The following is a 16633-nucleotide window of genomic DNA, read 5'->3' as shown; positions in this document are numbered from 1 at the left end:
AAGTCTGATGGTCAAAATTTCTCTGTCTGGTGGTTAGAATAACCCGTGGGCACATAAGAGTATTATATCCTGGTCATTAGAATTTTGAGTGGGATCAGTTGGCACCAAAACATTAATTCCTAACTCAGACTGTCTGAACATTATAGTTTTTGAACTTTTTAGCTTTCAGATTAGTACTATGAATCCTCAAACCTAGAGCATCCAATCTGAATCCCAGGCCATCTCTCAAATCTGAATGATTAAAAACTGATCGCCTTGAGGTACTGTTCTCGGTGACTTTGGAGTTGAAATGGTGAATCACTGCAATTAGACCTTTTATTGAATTCTGTAATTACAACGTTTCAAAATCAAGTATCAACTATTTTTTCTTCTGAGCAGTCTCTCCATTCGTTCTCTTTGCATTAGATCAGTCAATGCATCCCTCATTGGCAGTTGTGTTTCACGTCGATTGTATCAGCATCAGGGTATAACTAATCTCCACTGTGGGATAATTCCACCCAAAGGGATGTTCATGTGACACAATAATGAGGCTTATGAATGGACTCTTACAAGAAGGTCACATATGAAACCCAGACAGTTACCACCCAATCGTTCCTCAAGCTAAAGAGTATTTGAGAACAATACCAGCCTGTCTGGCGCAGTATGCACCAATCAGAAAAATTTACCCAAAGAAAGCCAAAAAGATCAAACCAAAAAGGGAAGATATAGTAAGCCAACACACTTCTGATAGAATAAAATTTTGTGAAGTTGACAGACAAGAGACCGGTATTCATGCTGACAATGTGCAAAACTCACAACTATACTTTAGTTGACATCAGCACAACAGAAAACCAGATACCATCATTAATTACAATGCTGTCATTAAAGCTGTTGACTTATCAGACGAAAGGTCTTCATATTACAAATCTTTGAGGAAAGTCATAGGGTGGTATAAAAATATAGTAATTGTGCTTATTTATGGTAGCATATGAGCAAATGCTTGGTGTATTTATAAGATATTAGGTAGCCAGAAAATACCGCGCATTTTACAATATCAAGAATACATAGTTACCACTTTACTTGGTCAACTAATGATTGCTGAGACACCAAAAGCATCAAAGAACAAGCAATATTATCTCAAGAAACATGAGAATGTGATGGGAGTGATGAAAAAAGATGAAAAAGTGCAATAACTACATTAGAAAAATAGATTGACAACAAGCAGGGACGATAAAACTAAAAAAAGTTGTAACTTACTATCCAGATCACAAATATAAACCAGCACAAGCTTGGCATATTTCAAGAAACTGCATGATGTGTGCTTATTCAATTGTTATTGGAACATAACTATTAAAAATTTACATAACTTTTCTCTTTTATGAAAGCCTGCCTGATAAAAAAAATATATATCCCAATACTAAGCAATTTTACTTTTTTCATTTTCTAGTATTGAGTATATTAATGTACATCCACAAATGATGAACATCGGAGGAAGTCACATCCACTGGAGGTCTCCAGCATTGCTAGAGATGCCCAGAGGAAGTGACTTCCTCTGAAATGATAGACAAAATCTCTAATTGGTTAGGAGCAATAGATGAGTCAAAGTTTACAAAATCGTTAAGGCCATAAGCATATCACAAGGTATAGCCTGGGTGGTCTTGGTTTGCAAAACAACATTGGAAAACTATAAAGGTTGAAAAGAAAAATCCTAAGATCAATATGCAGGCTTTTACAATGGACTAAAAATGAGGAAATTTATGAAAAGATTAATATAGAAGCAGATGAGATAGCCATTAAACAACAGAGCAAAAATTATTTCAACACTAGGGAAGTAAAGGCAAGTAAAGCCTAAACTATGCCAAAATTGAAAAAGAATGGCCATATGACATAAAAAGACTGCAGCAGATATTAAAAAAAGGCTTGAAAACAAGTACATGGCTTGAGTAGCCAGGAAATTCGGGGTAACATTATTAGACAAACAGAAAAGACAGTGCAAAATCCAAGAGAATAACAACGACTGATAAAAGCTACCTAATGGTAGAAAGACACAAGTGGGCAAATTTCTTTGACCTAAAGACACCTCCAGGGCTGGAGGCGAAACTTTTGACCTCTAAGCCAATCTACCCTGAGCAGCCTTTGGTACGAATTATTTTCCAGAATGCTGATTTCATTTTCCAGGAGATTCATGTTCCTCTAAAGGGGGGTCCACCGTAAATAACTCAAATGTGGAAGAGCATTTCTGACAGGTATGGTGTGACTCAACAAATACTGATGTATGAGTACTTCCGGCACACAGTAAGATAATATTCTGGGTACCCAATATAGCAATGAGACTACCAATCATTCATTAACATTTCTGAAACTTTAAGTCAAAATAATTATTACAACATGACAAATGTGAGTCCAAAAACAAACTCATTACTCAACCCTGCTACAGGAAACATTTAAAATGACTAATAAAAGTAAATACTTGACATAATAAACAGGCACATTCTCAATAATATTCTTTGCTTTACAATTAAATCAGTTTTATGATAAAAAGTTGTACAAACCTGTTGCAACAAATGCCTAAGACCTGGATTGTTGGAAAGAACGGGTCTTAATAGACGCTGCTGTTGCTGTTGTTGTTGCTGTTGCATAGGCTGAGGCCCAAGGTTATTCATTACTTGTGGAGTCATCTGCCTTTGCTGCTGCTGATGAATTTGCTGCAGCTGAACTCTTAGTTGCTTCTGCTGCTCTTGCTTTTAGCGAAACAATACAATTGAATAAGATTCAGAAGTTATTATTTAAATCAATTTTCATGCATGAATTCAGACAGAAAATTCAAAATGTATTCTAAAATGCAAATGCCAATGAATATCTTTCGAGAGCATTGATTTATCTTCAAATTCCAAAGAAACCAATAATTTTAATCATCACTTCTGCATAGAATTTCATGAATTAACTTTTGAAAATAGAGACACACTCATATTTTAGACTTTTCCAACAAGGTGAATAATTTTAAGGCCAGCAAGAAATATTGATCCCAGGTGGGATAAATCATGCGAAAGGTTTCTATCAGCAAAATACACATGATTGGCGGAGGGTAATATCCTCCTTAGGCATACCTGGATTTTCCGAATGTTACATATTTGAAAATGACACTCAACACAGAGGATACTACAGCAAGAGACAGTTATCCCTCAACATGGAAGTTTGTGGTGCCCAAGAGACTGCGACAAATATATTTTTATATCCCATCACAAGACCAACTGGCTAAAATTAGCTTAGTAAGAAATTCAGGGATGTTAGACAAGAAAAATGGTATTCAAGCTAAATATTTTATATTATTTAAAGCATTAGTCAATTAAAAGGATTAAAAAAGCAATACTGTCACAGCAAATTTTACCAAAAGCTGCCTAATATAATTTGAAACAGTGGTCTTTAACCCTGTCTCAGAAGGTAAAGGTGGCCACTAAATCAATCCATAAAACATTAATACATTATATACAAAACTATTTTTATGATAATGCATTTAAAGGGCAAAGGAATCTAATTTTAATTTGAGTATTCGGAGATGAATACAAAAAATAAAATTATGTAGAAACTGTCCACTGTTATCTTACTTAGCAGCAATCCCACCAATGAAATAAAAGAAAAATGTAATACACCACCTCCTCACCTCTAATTGAGCCTTGTATTGCATTTCCTGTTGCTGTGCCACTTCAAGGTTTTGCTGCAGCTGCTGAATTTTCATATGGCTTATAATCTGAAAAAAATCAGTAATTTGAAAAATATATTGGAATATTATGCCAGCATGCATTCCAAAAAAATGACAAATGTTTCCAAATCCAGAACTTAGACCAATTAGTTTTTGCCTTAATATCACCAGAATTTTCTTGACAACATGCGAGGCCTGTTCAAAAGATTCCCAAACTTTCTGAATAGCACGCCTCCAATTGGTTATTTTTCAATCCGCTAGAAGGCATTGTAGAGGGATGTTCGTGGAGTGCAGTGAAAAATTAGAGCCGAAGAAATGAGCCCTTAGCAGGAGCAGCCTTGTTCTGTGGAATTCTGCATGAAACTCTGCAAATCCTTCACAGAAACTTTTGAGTTAATTAGCAAGGCTTATGGTGAGGATGCCATGAAATGAACTGTGGTTTACTCGGTTCAAAGAGTGGTAGCCTTCGGTGGGAGACGACGAGCGTTCTGGAGGATCATCAATGTCAACTGATAACCCCCACACCGAGAAAATGAACGAACTTGTTCCTGCAAATTGATGTTTGACAATGATGACTTAGAATCTGAGGCAGCCCCAGAAGAATGACTTATTAAAGCAAATTCCACAAGCATAGTTTCATTTCCAGGGAATGATAAACATACATACTATAAATGTATATGCTTCAAGCATAACAATATGCAATTAAGTGTGCAGTTAAACATCTAATACAGTACGGTTCAATAATTTTTAATTGAAGAGGGTGGCCACTGCAAAGACAAAAAAGCTCATTTTGCCCTCATAGCTTCGTCTACACTGCATATGAACTAGTTCTATGAATATGTTACAGTATTACTTTGAATAACCTTCACACATAAATACATTTCTTAGATTTCATGCAATTGCGTATTATAAAAGACAGCTCCTGAAAAATAATGAGCGACAGCCAGTCTTACATAGTTTCATCTGCTCTGTGAAAACATTGCCATGATGCAATGAGTAATGCACTCATTTTTAACTGGAGAGTAGATATTCATAATGCTAGATACACATTTTCATTGCCCAAAATGATTTTTTCCATTTCATTCCAAATTATTGAGAGTCTACGGTAGCTAAGCCCCATTTTGTTGCATATTCGATTTGTTACGCACATATGTGGTCCTCAAATTTTCATGTCCATACAGTTCCTATCAGAGTTCAAGTTCCATGAAATACATATCATTTATTATCAATAGTCTATCGTTACATATAGACTTTCAATGGACACTAACTTAACACCCTCCACATTTCATGGCCTCACCCAAAAGACTGTCCCCACACTACCATTAATATTTCAGTTCCCCATGCTTCCATCTTTCATTCCATCAATCTTGCCTATCCTATTCCTGCCCCTTCCTTCTTTGCCCAACGTTTAACCCTTTATCATAGCCTTCCACATCCCACGGCCAATCAATATGCTCGGCATCCATATTTCCCACCACTCCTGGAAGTTCCATCTCCTACCATGTCTATGACTGTTTGCTCTCCATCCCTCAGCCCATTTTACCTTTTCTACCCTTCTCCACACCCACTTTTCAAAAGTCTCATATCTACTATGCCAAACATCTTGTTTTAATGACCATGTTTCCATGCTGTACAAAACCACGTACCATATCAGTTTTCACTAATCTTTTCTAAATGCCATTACACAGCATCCCTGTCATTCACTCCCTCCACTTTGTGAGAACTTCTTTGTCCTATACAATTCTTCTAATCATGTCCCTACTATTTGGAACATCTTGGAGCAAAAACCTTTCAAGATCTTTTTCTACAGCTTGTTATGTTGTCACAGTTTATTCCTGTAACAAAAAATCATTTGTACCCATAAGAGATTGTTACAGCCAAATAAAGTGAATATAAGTCTCTTTTATTACGTATAAAATAGACGAGGTCCTAACTAAGCCCGTCACTAATTTTAATTTCATGAAGAAAAGGATGCTTGATAGCTCAAATTTTCCTGAAACTGCTCCTGCTATGCTATCGTTACTGATGTTGAAGCCTTCCAAAATGTTCTTTTAGAAGAATAAACAAAGTAAAATTGCTTCTCCCACTTTCTCCTTTTTCCCACAATCTTTATCGTTTTTATAAAGGATTCAATCTACCATATTTTCTGAACAAAAGTCAAAAGTCAGAGCTTAACAAGCACCATGCATAGCGAGTGATTGGAATTATGAGAAAAATATTGGTCCTAAAAATGGCTTGTCTGACTAGCAACTTTTCATATAATGAGTGACGAGGAAAGTGGAATTTCCCCATTTACTGCGTGACTGCTCCTTCAATTTGTATTTAGTACTCATTCTGCCAGCATCCTAGAGTTGCTATTGATCACACATTTTTCCAAACTAGTGTTCAGACATATTATTATCATTATTAGGTAATCTACCGGTTAAGGCAGGTTGTTGGATGGACATAATTACTAATTAAATAATTTGTGTCCCCTAGCAAAACACAAAATCCTACTCTACATCAGGTCCCTCTTCAATTCTGAGTACTTTCTTCCTCCCTTCATCCCGTCCAACATCCCTATCCTGTTCCTTCCCTTTCCTTGTTTGCCTAACATTCTCCCCTCTATCACAGTCTTCAACATCCCATTGCCGGTCGATACCCCCTTCAGCCACTTTTCCTGCCTCCATAGGATTTCTCCCAACAAACCCCTCTCTTCGCTCACCATACCAAGTACTTCCTCATTTGTTTTCTTCTCTGGCCATTTCACCCTCTCCATTCTTCTCCACACCCACATTTCAAAAGCCTCCAGTCTACGTCTATCCTCCTGCTTCAATGACCACGTTTCCACACCGTACAGAGCTATACTCCATATCAAACTTTTTATGAGTCTTTTCTTAATATCCTTACCCAAAGTCCCTCTCATCAACTCCCTCCTCCTTGTGAAAGCCTCTTTGCCTAGCGCAATTCTTCTCCTTACATCCCTACTACTTTGACCGTGTTGATCCAAAACAATACCGAGATACGTAAACTCTTCTACCTGCTCTAGTTTTTGCCCTCCTATTTTAATGTTCAGCTTAGCCTTTTTCTTTCTAGAAAATCGCATAACCTTTATGTTATTAATATTGATTCTCATCCCATACCTGTCGCACAATTTCCGATTCGCTCAGTAATGCCTGCAACCCCTTGGCTGACCACGAACTAAAGCTTGGTCATAGGCAAACCTAACTGATTTTACGAATTCCCCGCCCACTTTCTTTCCTACCTCCAGTTCTTCCCATGCCTCTTCAATAATTTCCTCTGCATACAGGTTGAACAGCAACGGTGACAACGGGCAACCCTGCCTTACACCTCTTCCTAACACTGCCCATCCGGACTCCCCGTTCCCCACCCACACCTAGCAGTCTGAGACATGTACAGGTTGCGGATTAGCCTCCTTTCCCTCCTCTATTCCTATTTTCTGCAATATACTCATTAGTTTTTCCCAATTCACTCTATCGAACGCTTTTTCGAAATCTTAGGAACAGGTAAATACCTCCTGGTTGTATTCTATATTCCTCTCGATAAATAATCTCATTACTGCAATAGCATCACGCGTACCTCTTCCCTTCCTAAACCCAAACTGATCATCCCCTAAGTAATCATTTGCCCTACTCTCTATCCTTCTGTTTATGATCTTGAGAACAACTTCAGCTGCTTGAGATATCAAACTTATTGTCCTGTAGTCCTCTCATGATGCAGCCTTTACCTTTTTCGGAATAGGAACTAAAACTGATCTCACAAAGTCTTCTGGCCAGATTCTGTCCTCGTAGATTCTACGAATGAGCCCATATAGCCTCTTCCTCCCACATTTTCCTAAACATTTCAATAGTTCCGCGGGAATATTATCCACCCCCACGGCCTTTTTTAGTTTCATCTCCCTCAATGCCCTTTATATCTCATCGCCGAGTATGCCCGGACCTAAGCTATCTTCCTTTACGCCATGTTCCTATTCTATGTCTAACTTTGTTGGGCTAAGTTCTTTACTATACAGTTTTTCTATATATTCTTTCCATATCTCTTGGATCTTTCCTGGGTCAACTATTACCTTACCCGCATTAGCTCTAACAGTTAGTATAGATCTCCCTTTCTTACTTCCCGATAAAGATCTATATTTGCTGTACAGCACACCGATTTCACCCTTCCTCTGCAGACTTTCCATATCCTCGCACTGCGTCTTCCACCATGCTTCTTTTGCTTTATTTGTTGCCCACCTCAATTCATTGTTTAATTCTTTGTACTTCATTTTGCCTAATTCTGTATTTACATTCTTCCATTTTCGCCGCTCATCCATCTTTGTAATCATCACATCTGTGATCCATGTTTTCCTAGTCCTTTTAGCGTTAACGGTTCCAATAGTGTCTTTTGTCGCTTTAGACAACCTTTTCTTGATCCTTTCCCATTTTTCTTCGATAGTACTTAGCTCTTTACCATCCTCCATGATTTCCTCTACGGCCTTTTCGTACTCCTTCCTTTTCAAACCATTTAATGCTTCTACATTCCAATTTCTAACCTGCCGCCCCTGCCTTATCTTTTTGAAACGGACGCTAAATTTCATAACAACTAAATTGTGGTCAGAGTCTGCATCCGCTCCCGGGAAGCTGTGCGAATTTATCACACTGTTCCTAAACCTTTGTCTAACCAGGATATAATCTAGCTGATACCTTTCTGAGTCACCTGGCATTTTCCATGTATACCTGCGTCTTTTGTGGTGTCTAAACCAAGTGTTGGTGATGACTAACCCCTGTCTCCTGCAGAACTCAACTGCTTTCTCCCCCGTGGTCATTCCTCGTGCCTAACCATAGTCCCCGACCTCATCACAATCTCTTCCTTCACCTACCGTTGCATTCAAATCCCCCATCATTATCAAATATTTCCCTGCAGGAACACACGCGATTATGTCCTCTAACTGATCGTCTATCCTATCGACCTCTTCTTCCTTATGGTTGCTCGTTGGCATGTATACCTGAATAATAACCAAGTTCGTCGTTTCTGCTTTTATCTCTACTAGTAATAATCTATCTGTTACTTGCTCTATGTTGACTACGCTTCTTCCTACCTCTTCATTGAATACTATGGCAACCCCTCGTTGGCTCTCGTCCCCTCCGCTGTATATCATTCTATACTTATCACTCCAGTAATCCCCGCTATCTTTCCATCTCACCTCGCATAGACCTAAAATATCTATATTTCCCCTTTCCATCTCTCGCTTAACATTCTCCAATTTCCCTCTCCTCATCACTGTCCTAACATTCCACGTTCCTATTCTAACTAACTTGGTCTTTTTCTCCTGCGTCTTCTGTCCTCCTGCTGATGCCGGTTTTCCCTTGCAAGGGTTTCGTGGGATGACGACCGCAGAAGCCTTGCCTCCCCTGCTCTCTTGCACAAGCCCTTCCATCACGACAAGGTTGTAATCCGGGGAGGGTCAGACATATTATTAGTGATTTTTGTTGGTTTGGTTTGTATTGCTATGCATGTATTTTGTCTGTAACTTAGGTTAGTAACATGCAAACATAATTGTGTGATTTCATACTTGTCCTATATTTTTTACATTTCAGAAAAATAAAAGGACTAATAGAGATATTTTTGTATTATTATTAAAGATAGATGCAAAATTTAAGGCAAAGAATCAAGTAGATGGCATGCCTAAGTACCTCCAGTTGAGATTTGTACTGAAGTTCTCGCTGTTGAGCGGCTTCCAATGTCTGACGAAGCTGTTGAATTTTCATTAAATTCTGCTGCCTCGCTGCCTCAATGTGAATGAAAGGCTGTGGAGGTTGCTGGGTGTTTTGCTGCTGCTGCTGCTGTTGTTGTTGTTGTTGGCGGACAGCGGTTCCAGCATTGTTCCCACCGCTCACATTCCCTCCTGATCCACCAACGGGCATTCCACTCGCTTGCCCTCGCATGGGTCCATTGTTCCCAGGTCCACCAGCTCCAGGATTGCTCGTGGCTCCTCCAATACTAGTCGGATTCACATTTCCTTGCAGTGAGCCAGTTGCTACGTGACCATCAGCATTCTGTGAATAAATATCAAGAGTTTCAACTGAACAGATTAAAATCAATCACTCTCAACTTAACATAGGTCTTCTCAAGATGGGTCTAAGAGCTATTTGGCTCACCAAAGATATGCAAAAATCAATTGCTACAATGCTCAGCATGACGATTAATGAATTCTACCAATGAAAATATGTATTTGAAAGATGATGTGATTGCAAAAACATGAATGGTTAATTCAATTTTAAAGTATCAAGCAATGGATACCTCTAATACCTCAAAGTGAATGGTGGCCCCAAACATTTAATGTCGTGGAAACAAATTAGCATTGGTCACATAGGAAGAGTAAGTGAATTCAGAATTAAAGTGTTTATGGTGCTTTTCAAAAAAAAACAAAGCTGTCACTTACTTGAGGAGGTTGTATCTGTTGCCCTTGACCAACATTTCCCTGAGATATCTGTCCTGAGGCTCCCAGAGCCATTCCTGATTGCTGAGTTTGCTGCTGCTGAGGAAGTATCATCCCTTGCTGCTGCTGTTGCTGGGATACACCAGCGACTGATACGGAAGCCATTGGATTTGAATTGGACACAGGCAAGGGCATTGTGGATGGAGCCCCACTTTGACCAGGTATGTTGCCAGTACCTGAGCCACCACTCACTCCTCCTCCAACCTGCAAGTCATGGTAAAAATGTTATACTCCGACTGATTCCATTACATGCATGCTGTGCACACGGAAAGTGAGATCCTTACGAGGAAGAAGTATGTTCAGCATCCATAGACATAACATGCTTTTGTGAGGATAAATTTTCACCACTAGTAGTTATGCCATAGTTATATTACAATTGATCTTGAGGCTTCTGTGATGTTTGTCTGATGGAATATCCATCAAACAGAAGCCTGTTTGCATGTGGAAACATATTTAGCACGTCATATATACTTCTAAAATGACACTTGACCTAGAGTAGAGACACTGCAGGATGATGCTGCTCCACAACAGGGTAGCTGATCGAGGTTTCAAGCCGACATGAGCCATAAGTGCCAAAGGGTGCACTTGGAGTAAATAATTAATGAATCATTTTTTTTTAAATGCTTCTGCTCAATATGAACTCATTCAAATACTTCGAGCTTGTGACCCATTCCCATTTAAATTTCCTTATTTTCCATAAGTATAATAACTATAATTTTCACTACTGTTTGAATACAAGGCTTCAACATTCTCACAGCAGACAAATGTTTAACTAGTAGCAACTACTGCAAGTATGGAACACAGGAAATTTGAAATCATTACTTTTGATTACTTGGTTTTAATATTTGTACCTTTGCAATTGTTAGTCATATCTTTATTACACTTTAATTTATAAATTTAAAAGAAACACTCCTATGGCTGTGAGGCAATGGAACACGAAATAGCCGAGACCATAAACTTCATTTGCACTTGTTTGTTTAAGGGGGTGGGGTGGGTAAAAACAAAGATACAAATAAGGGGAAGATAGGAAACACACACTAGGTCACTTGAGTGTGTTTGGGAAACAATGACCCACGTGTACCTCAATCATACATCAACAATGCAAAATTAATAAATAAGGAAAATAATTAAAAGTATCCTTGTATGGTAGGGCGAGTGTTATTTAAAAAAAATGAAGGCTTACATGTTTTCTCACGTCGCGAAAGAATAGTTCTCTCCACAGAAAGTTGATTCCTTAGCCAAGTTTTTTTCCTTAGACTCACAGATAATTTCAAAAGGCACAAAAATATATATATTTAAGCAACATATTATGGTCTTGTATAATAAAATATTACAAGATCGTTGAAATGCAACTGCTTGAGGGATGGCTAATAAAAATATCTGAATTTTAAATTGGTGACCGAAGTAAGAGATTTTGTAGCTGGTGACAGCCATTCAAATTGGAAAATCGCATTTTTATAACACGGGTATCACAGAATGAAGAAAATGGTTAGGTTGCAAGGTGTGCCTTTAATGAGATGAGAATTTTTCTTGGTAATATCTTGTCATTTAGCTGAAATATAGTCAGCACAATTTAGTGGAAATGAACAATTAAATAACGGAATCTGGCTGAAATAAGAAGCGCTCCGTGACGATTGAAAATGATCAGCTCACCACTAATGCACTCCGAAATTAACACCTCGGATTCATACATACATACGTCTACATAAGAGCCTACACTCGTATTAATATATTCCAAATTTCAACTTGGAAGCCCTTGCCGTGGCCAGCTCGGGGTGGACGCAAAATTGGCATTAATACCGTAGTTAATCGTTAATCCTAATGCCATATTTGTACTAATAGTCGCAGAATGAAAGGACGTCCGAAGTGTTGATGGCAAAGAAGAGATGTACGCGTCAATTAGCCATTGATATAAACATCCGTCATGAAATAAAGAGCCTGTTCTAGTTCAACCATAATCTATAATTACTAATAGGATACCCTTCCCATCCGTCAGTTCGTGGTGAACGCAAGCTTAGAATTGAATACCGTACTTACCCGTTGATGTCAATGTCATATTAGCAGAAATAGTCACAGGAAGAATGGATATTCAAGTGTTGACAGTAATCAGGACACCTCACGAGAGAGATCCATAACCCAACCAGCTTTCAATAACCAACTTATGCACAATTACTCGAACACTATTACCAACACGAAAAAATGACTTTCGAAAAATCATAGCTAGTCAGTGAAGGAAATGTGGATCATGTTGGGGATTTTTAAATGTGTACACACTCGCATAATATATATATATATATATATATTTATTCCAAATACGGTCACATGGTAAGCCTAGCATTTCTTCAAGAGTCAAAGAATTTAATAAAGTAAGCGCAATTCAGTCTTATTCATTTAATTATCACTGAACATATTCGCATGATCTTATAAAATCCCTGGGTAATATGAATGAGATGTATAGTGACCAACTGTGATTGACTTCCTGAAGGTGTGGACGGGGAAAGCACAAACAGTATCCATGAGGTTGGCAAATTACATCCTAAGGATGCGGAAAACTCTCGCACTCAGTCAACGAATATAGCAGTTTGAGCATTATTGATTCTTCACGAACGAACATAATACTCGGAAAATTCGGAGAAATGCTACCTCACCCCCCTGGATAGAAGCGAGATCGATTAGAGGTTTAGACCCAGGTAACCAAGGTGACAGCGTCCAGGAAAACTGCCATGGAATCAAGTTATCTATAAATAGCCATGATTATTTTTCCATCAAATGCGGATTTCCAGTAAATTCACCACAATGACTAGCTATAGAGAGAATATCTACGGTTTATTTAATTCGTCCTATAAGATAACAACACACGGATTACTAGGAGTTAAATGTTGAAAAAACTGTACTATACATTTGCTCATCCGTTAAGAGGCATATATTTCTGAATAATTTCCAGACATCATTAGTGAACTCAAAAACTTTCCATTTCCCACTTCGCAGATCCCAATCTGAAAGTCCAGCCACTACCTCAATGCTTCGCATAACTGACTGAACGCCTCTCCCTGAACCTAAGATGTTTCGGGAATATACGCATAAAAATTTTGCCTGTTAACTACTAGCATAACACCCAAGGTAATATATGAAATACAATGGTAAAGTTGAAAGAATTAATCTTCAAACATTTAAAATGACGAATTTTCGTACCCCCCTCATACTTTTGCTGGTACGCTATGAGACAATTCTTAGTACAAAAGACTGCTACGCAAGTGAATACGTTCCAGGGAGAGAATACTTATCATTCATAGAGACCGCGGTGAACTAACATTCTGTCAATAATCATCAGTATGTCGGCCTAGGCAAGGTGGAGTATTGAGACAATGAAAACCGATTCCACACCCTTTTTGCATGCCTAGCTCAACCTGTTGCCTAAGCAACCACGCTGCCTCGCCTTTCCCTCCCCGTGAAGGGATGCTATCTCTTCATTGAGCAGACTCCCCTCCCGCTCCAACGCTCCATCCCTCCCACGGGGCAGCCCACTTGCATCGACTGGCGGCGCGCACTTATTGTTAGTCAGTATAGTGCAAGACCAACCAAGGTAATGTTACCTTAGTTGGTCTTGCTCATACTCTGAAACGGACGCGGTGAATCGGGAATGCTTTACTCATTAATTCCCGGAAGTTTTCTATTGTGGTGTCCTCTGCTGCTTTCCAACATCCTACCCTCAAGATCAGTTTTCGACAATCTTCGGCCTGCAGGTCGGATCCGGCCCGCGAAGGATCGATGTCTGGCCCGCCGAATGTTGGACTATGATACCTTTAATTCACAACACAACATAACTTTCTTAGCAGAGGTAAGCTCAAGTATTTGCTCTTGTTGGTGCCCCATCAATACCGTGTTTCATTATGCGGTCAGAACAACAATAGAAGTGCTTCCAAGCACATTTATCGAGCTAAAAGAAATTATTGGAACAAATTAAAGCATGCTTTAAAAATCGTGTTCGAATGATCAGAGCTGTCATCTTGAGCTACACATTTATAACACCGTTTCGGTCGCCGCCGAATATGGGGGGGGGGGTTTATTCCTAACTCTAAGTCGCCCGATGCTATTCTTCAAACGGTATTCGAAAATGGCATCGGAAGTTCTTCCGTATAAGGGCCCAGCGATGGCATCAGCAAACGACATCGGTTACGACCGATGATATTCTAGTGACAAGGAAGATTTAGGGAAGAGTGAAGTTAATAACTTTTGCATGACGATCCAAGTTGATGGAAGGTTGACAAAATAAAAATGATTTCTTTCAATCAATGACATAGGTTGAAATAATTTAAAGCAAAAGGAAAAGAGAAGGCGCGGATTATTTATGTTCACAGAATAGTTTGATTTACATATTCGCAAGTTAATTTTTCAAAGTCATATAAATAACATTTACCTCGTATTTTACTTATACTTATCATTTTCATGTCATGGATAGTTTATTGAAGGTAATAGAGACTGACATGAAATTATGAAACAAGAAATCTTTGGTATTATTTTGTAGCCGTGCAAATCCATTTACCTCTGCAAACATCACCCATGCAACAAGTCATTCAATAAATAAGACTCGAATACGGAATTGCCTTAAAAAAAGAAAATCAACTTTAAAAAAACGTGGAGGTGAGTAATTTTCTTTCAAATTGAAACTCAAGAAACTTCTAATAAAGTGTTATTATTAATGAAATGGATTTTAACGCTTAAATAACGTTCAATAATTGTACGTAGTACATTGTATTTTTACTCCATACTCTAATGTACGCGTTCTTTCTCAAATATGTTCATAATGTTGAAATGTACTTGAATTTTGTACTTTTATTTTTGTTTGACGACTTCCTTAGCTACATGATATTCATGATCAGTGAACAATATAAATACTATTATTACCGCTCTAAAAGTTAAAGACTAGCTTTCTGGCTCGAATGTGCAATCCAACAACTCGCAGGTACTCTATCTTGACAACTCTCAGGTATTCTATCTCCAACCATAAATCATTGTTCGAGCAAAAGTGGCTTTTGTACGAAAAGCTATTTCGTTAAATTTATCAAACATTAATTGAATTCAAAATTCACTCCGCAGAAATATCAAATGATTACGTTTTATGGCTACATTTCGTCCAATAATGCAAATTAATTTTTAAAAATATTTTTTTTTCAAATAATCTTATGTAATGATAACGCTGCAATTTGGAAATTATCGAATTTCATTAATAGGCGCATTTACGAGTTTGAACTTGCGGATCAGTGAAATCTAAGGTATACCTCAAATTGCTGGCATGGGTATATAGTTATACAGTGTTACGATCGTTATTGTTAATGATAATCCAACGGTTAAGGAAGGGTTTTTGGAGAGACATCGCCTAGAAAACGGTATAAAGATGCATTTACTTGCCTCATCTACCAAAATAACCTGACATCCGACACAATAATAAGCCCCTCATTGATAGCGCACACTTGATTCATTTTGTCCGACATCCCAATCCTTTTCTCTCCCTTTCCTCGCTTAGATAACGTTCTCCCCTCAACCAGTCTTCGATATTTGTAGAGAACTAAAAAACGGACAAAATCTTCATCGCACACTACAAAATGGTTAGATTAATCCCGTTACCTTCTCTCAAGAATTATTAAAACTCATATTTTCAAGTCTGTAGCGAGTGAAAAAAATCGGCCGCATTATCTCCCTGAACTATCTCTAATTCTCATGTTTACATTGTGTTTTGCATGATGATTTTGACAAATGGCTTCCACAAAGCAATGCATTCGCTGATGCTATTTCAGCGATGTCACGAGGGCATTATTTATTACATACAAAACATTATATATCTTTTGTCATGCAAACAACGCACTTCATTTTACATAGGCGAATTAATTACCCCCTTAACCATTCGAATGAACAATCACCGCTAATCCTGAAATTTAGCCTCGTTCTTTTCTCTTCCTATCCCTTCACACGCTAATTCCCACAACCTTTCATTCGACCAGTGTTTTGCCCTTACCATCCAAGAATCCCTACCCGATTCAGCCACCAATATAGAGGCAGAACTCGAGAATCCGCATTCATACTAGCTTTCCGATCTTTTAAAATTCCTACCCTTAACCGCCATCTTTAATTTCCCTCCCAGCATTCCCTGCACCTTCCCCTTTTCCCCCCAGACCCCTTGCTAATCTCCTAAAATTTTCAGTCTTACTTGAAGAAGGCCTCGGAGAAGGCTGAAAGCTCTAACAATCTACAATGTGAGTGTCCTTTTAAGTGTTATCTATGTTATTTGTGTTCCATTTTCCGTCCAAATATTATACTGCTCGTGTGAGCGTTTCTATATCATCGATATATATAGAAAGAGGGTCAGTAGGAATTTTTCGAAAGAATTAAGCTTCGTATTACAGAGAAGGGAAACCATCCGAGTGAATACTAAATAAATCCCATGAAGGTGAATTATTATTCGTTTTTTTGTTTTTCAA

General features: G+C 38.3%; 1 protein-coding gene across 1 annotated transcript in view; it reads right to left on the bottom strand.

Moving 5' to 3' along the window:
- The window catches only part of MED25 (Mediator complex subunit 25), a 130999-nt gene that overhangs the window by 9486 nt on the left and 104880 nt on the right, over positions 1 to 16633 (bottom strand). The window contains exons 10-13 of the mRNA XM_071586529.1: positions 10101 to 10361; positions 9352 to 9714; positions 3641 to 3727; positions 2532 to 2720 (exon numbers count right to left, since the gene is read on the bottom strand). Coding sequence (XP_071442630.1) covers positions 2532 to 2720; positions 3641 to 3727; positions 9352 to 9714; positions 10101 to 10361 — 900 coding nt within the window. The remainder of the gene's footprint in view (positions 1 to 2531; positions 2721 to 3640; positions 3728 to 9351; positions 9715 to 10100; positions 10362 to 16633) is intronic.

This window comes from Hetaerina americana, unplaced genomic scaffold, assembly GCF_022747635.1.
Source record: "Hetaerina americana unplaced genomic scaffold, ioHetAmer1.1.p SCAF_23, whole genome shotgun sequence".
Lineage (NCBI taxonomy): Eukaryota > Metazoa > Arthropoda > Insecta > Odonata > Calopterygidae > Hetaerina > Hetaerina americana.
Note: the sequence above shows the minus strand (reverse complement) of the source record. Positions and strands in the feature narration are given on the sequence as shown.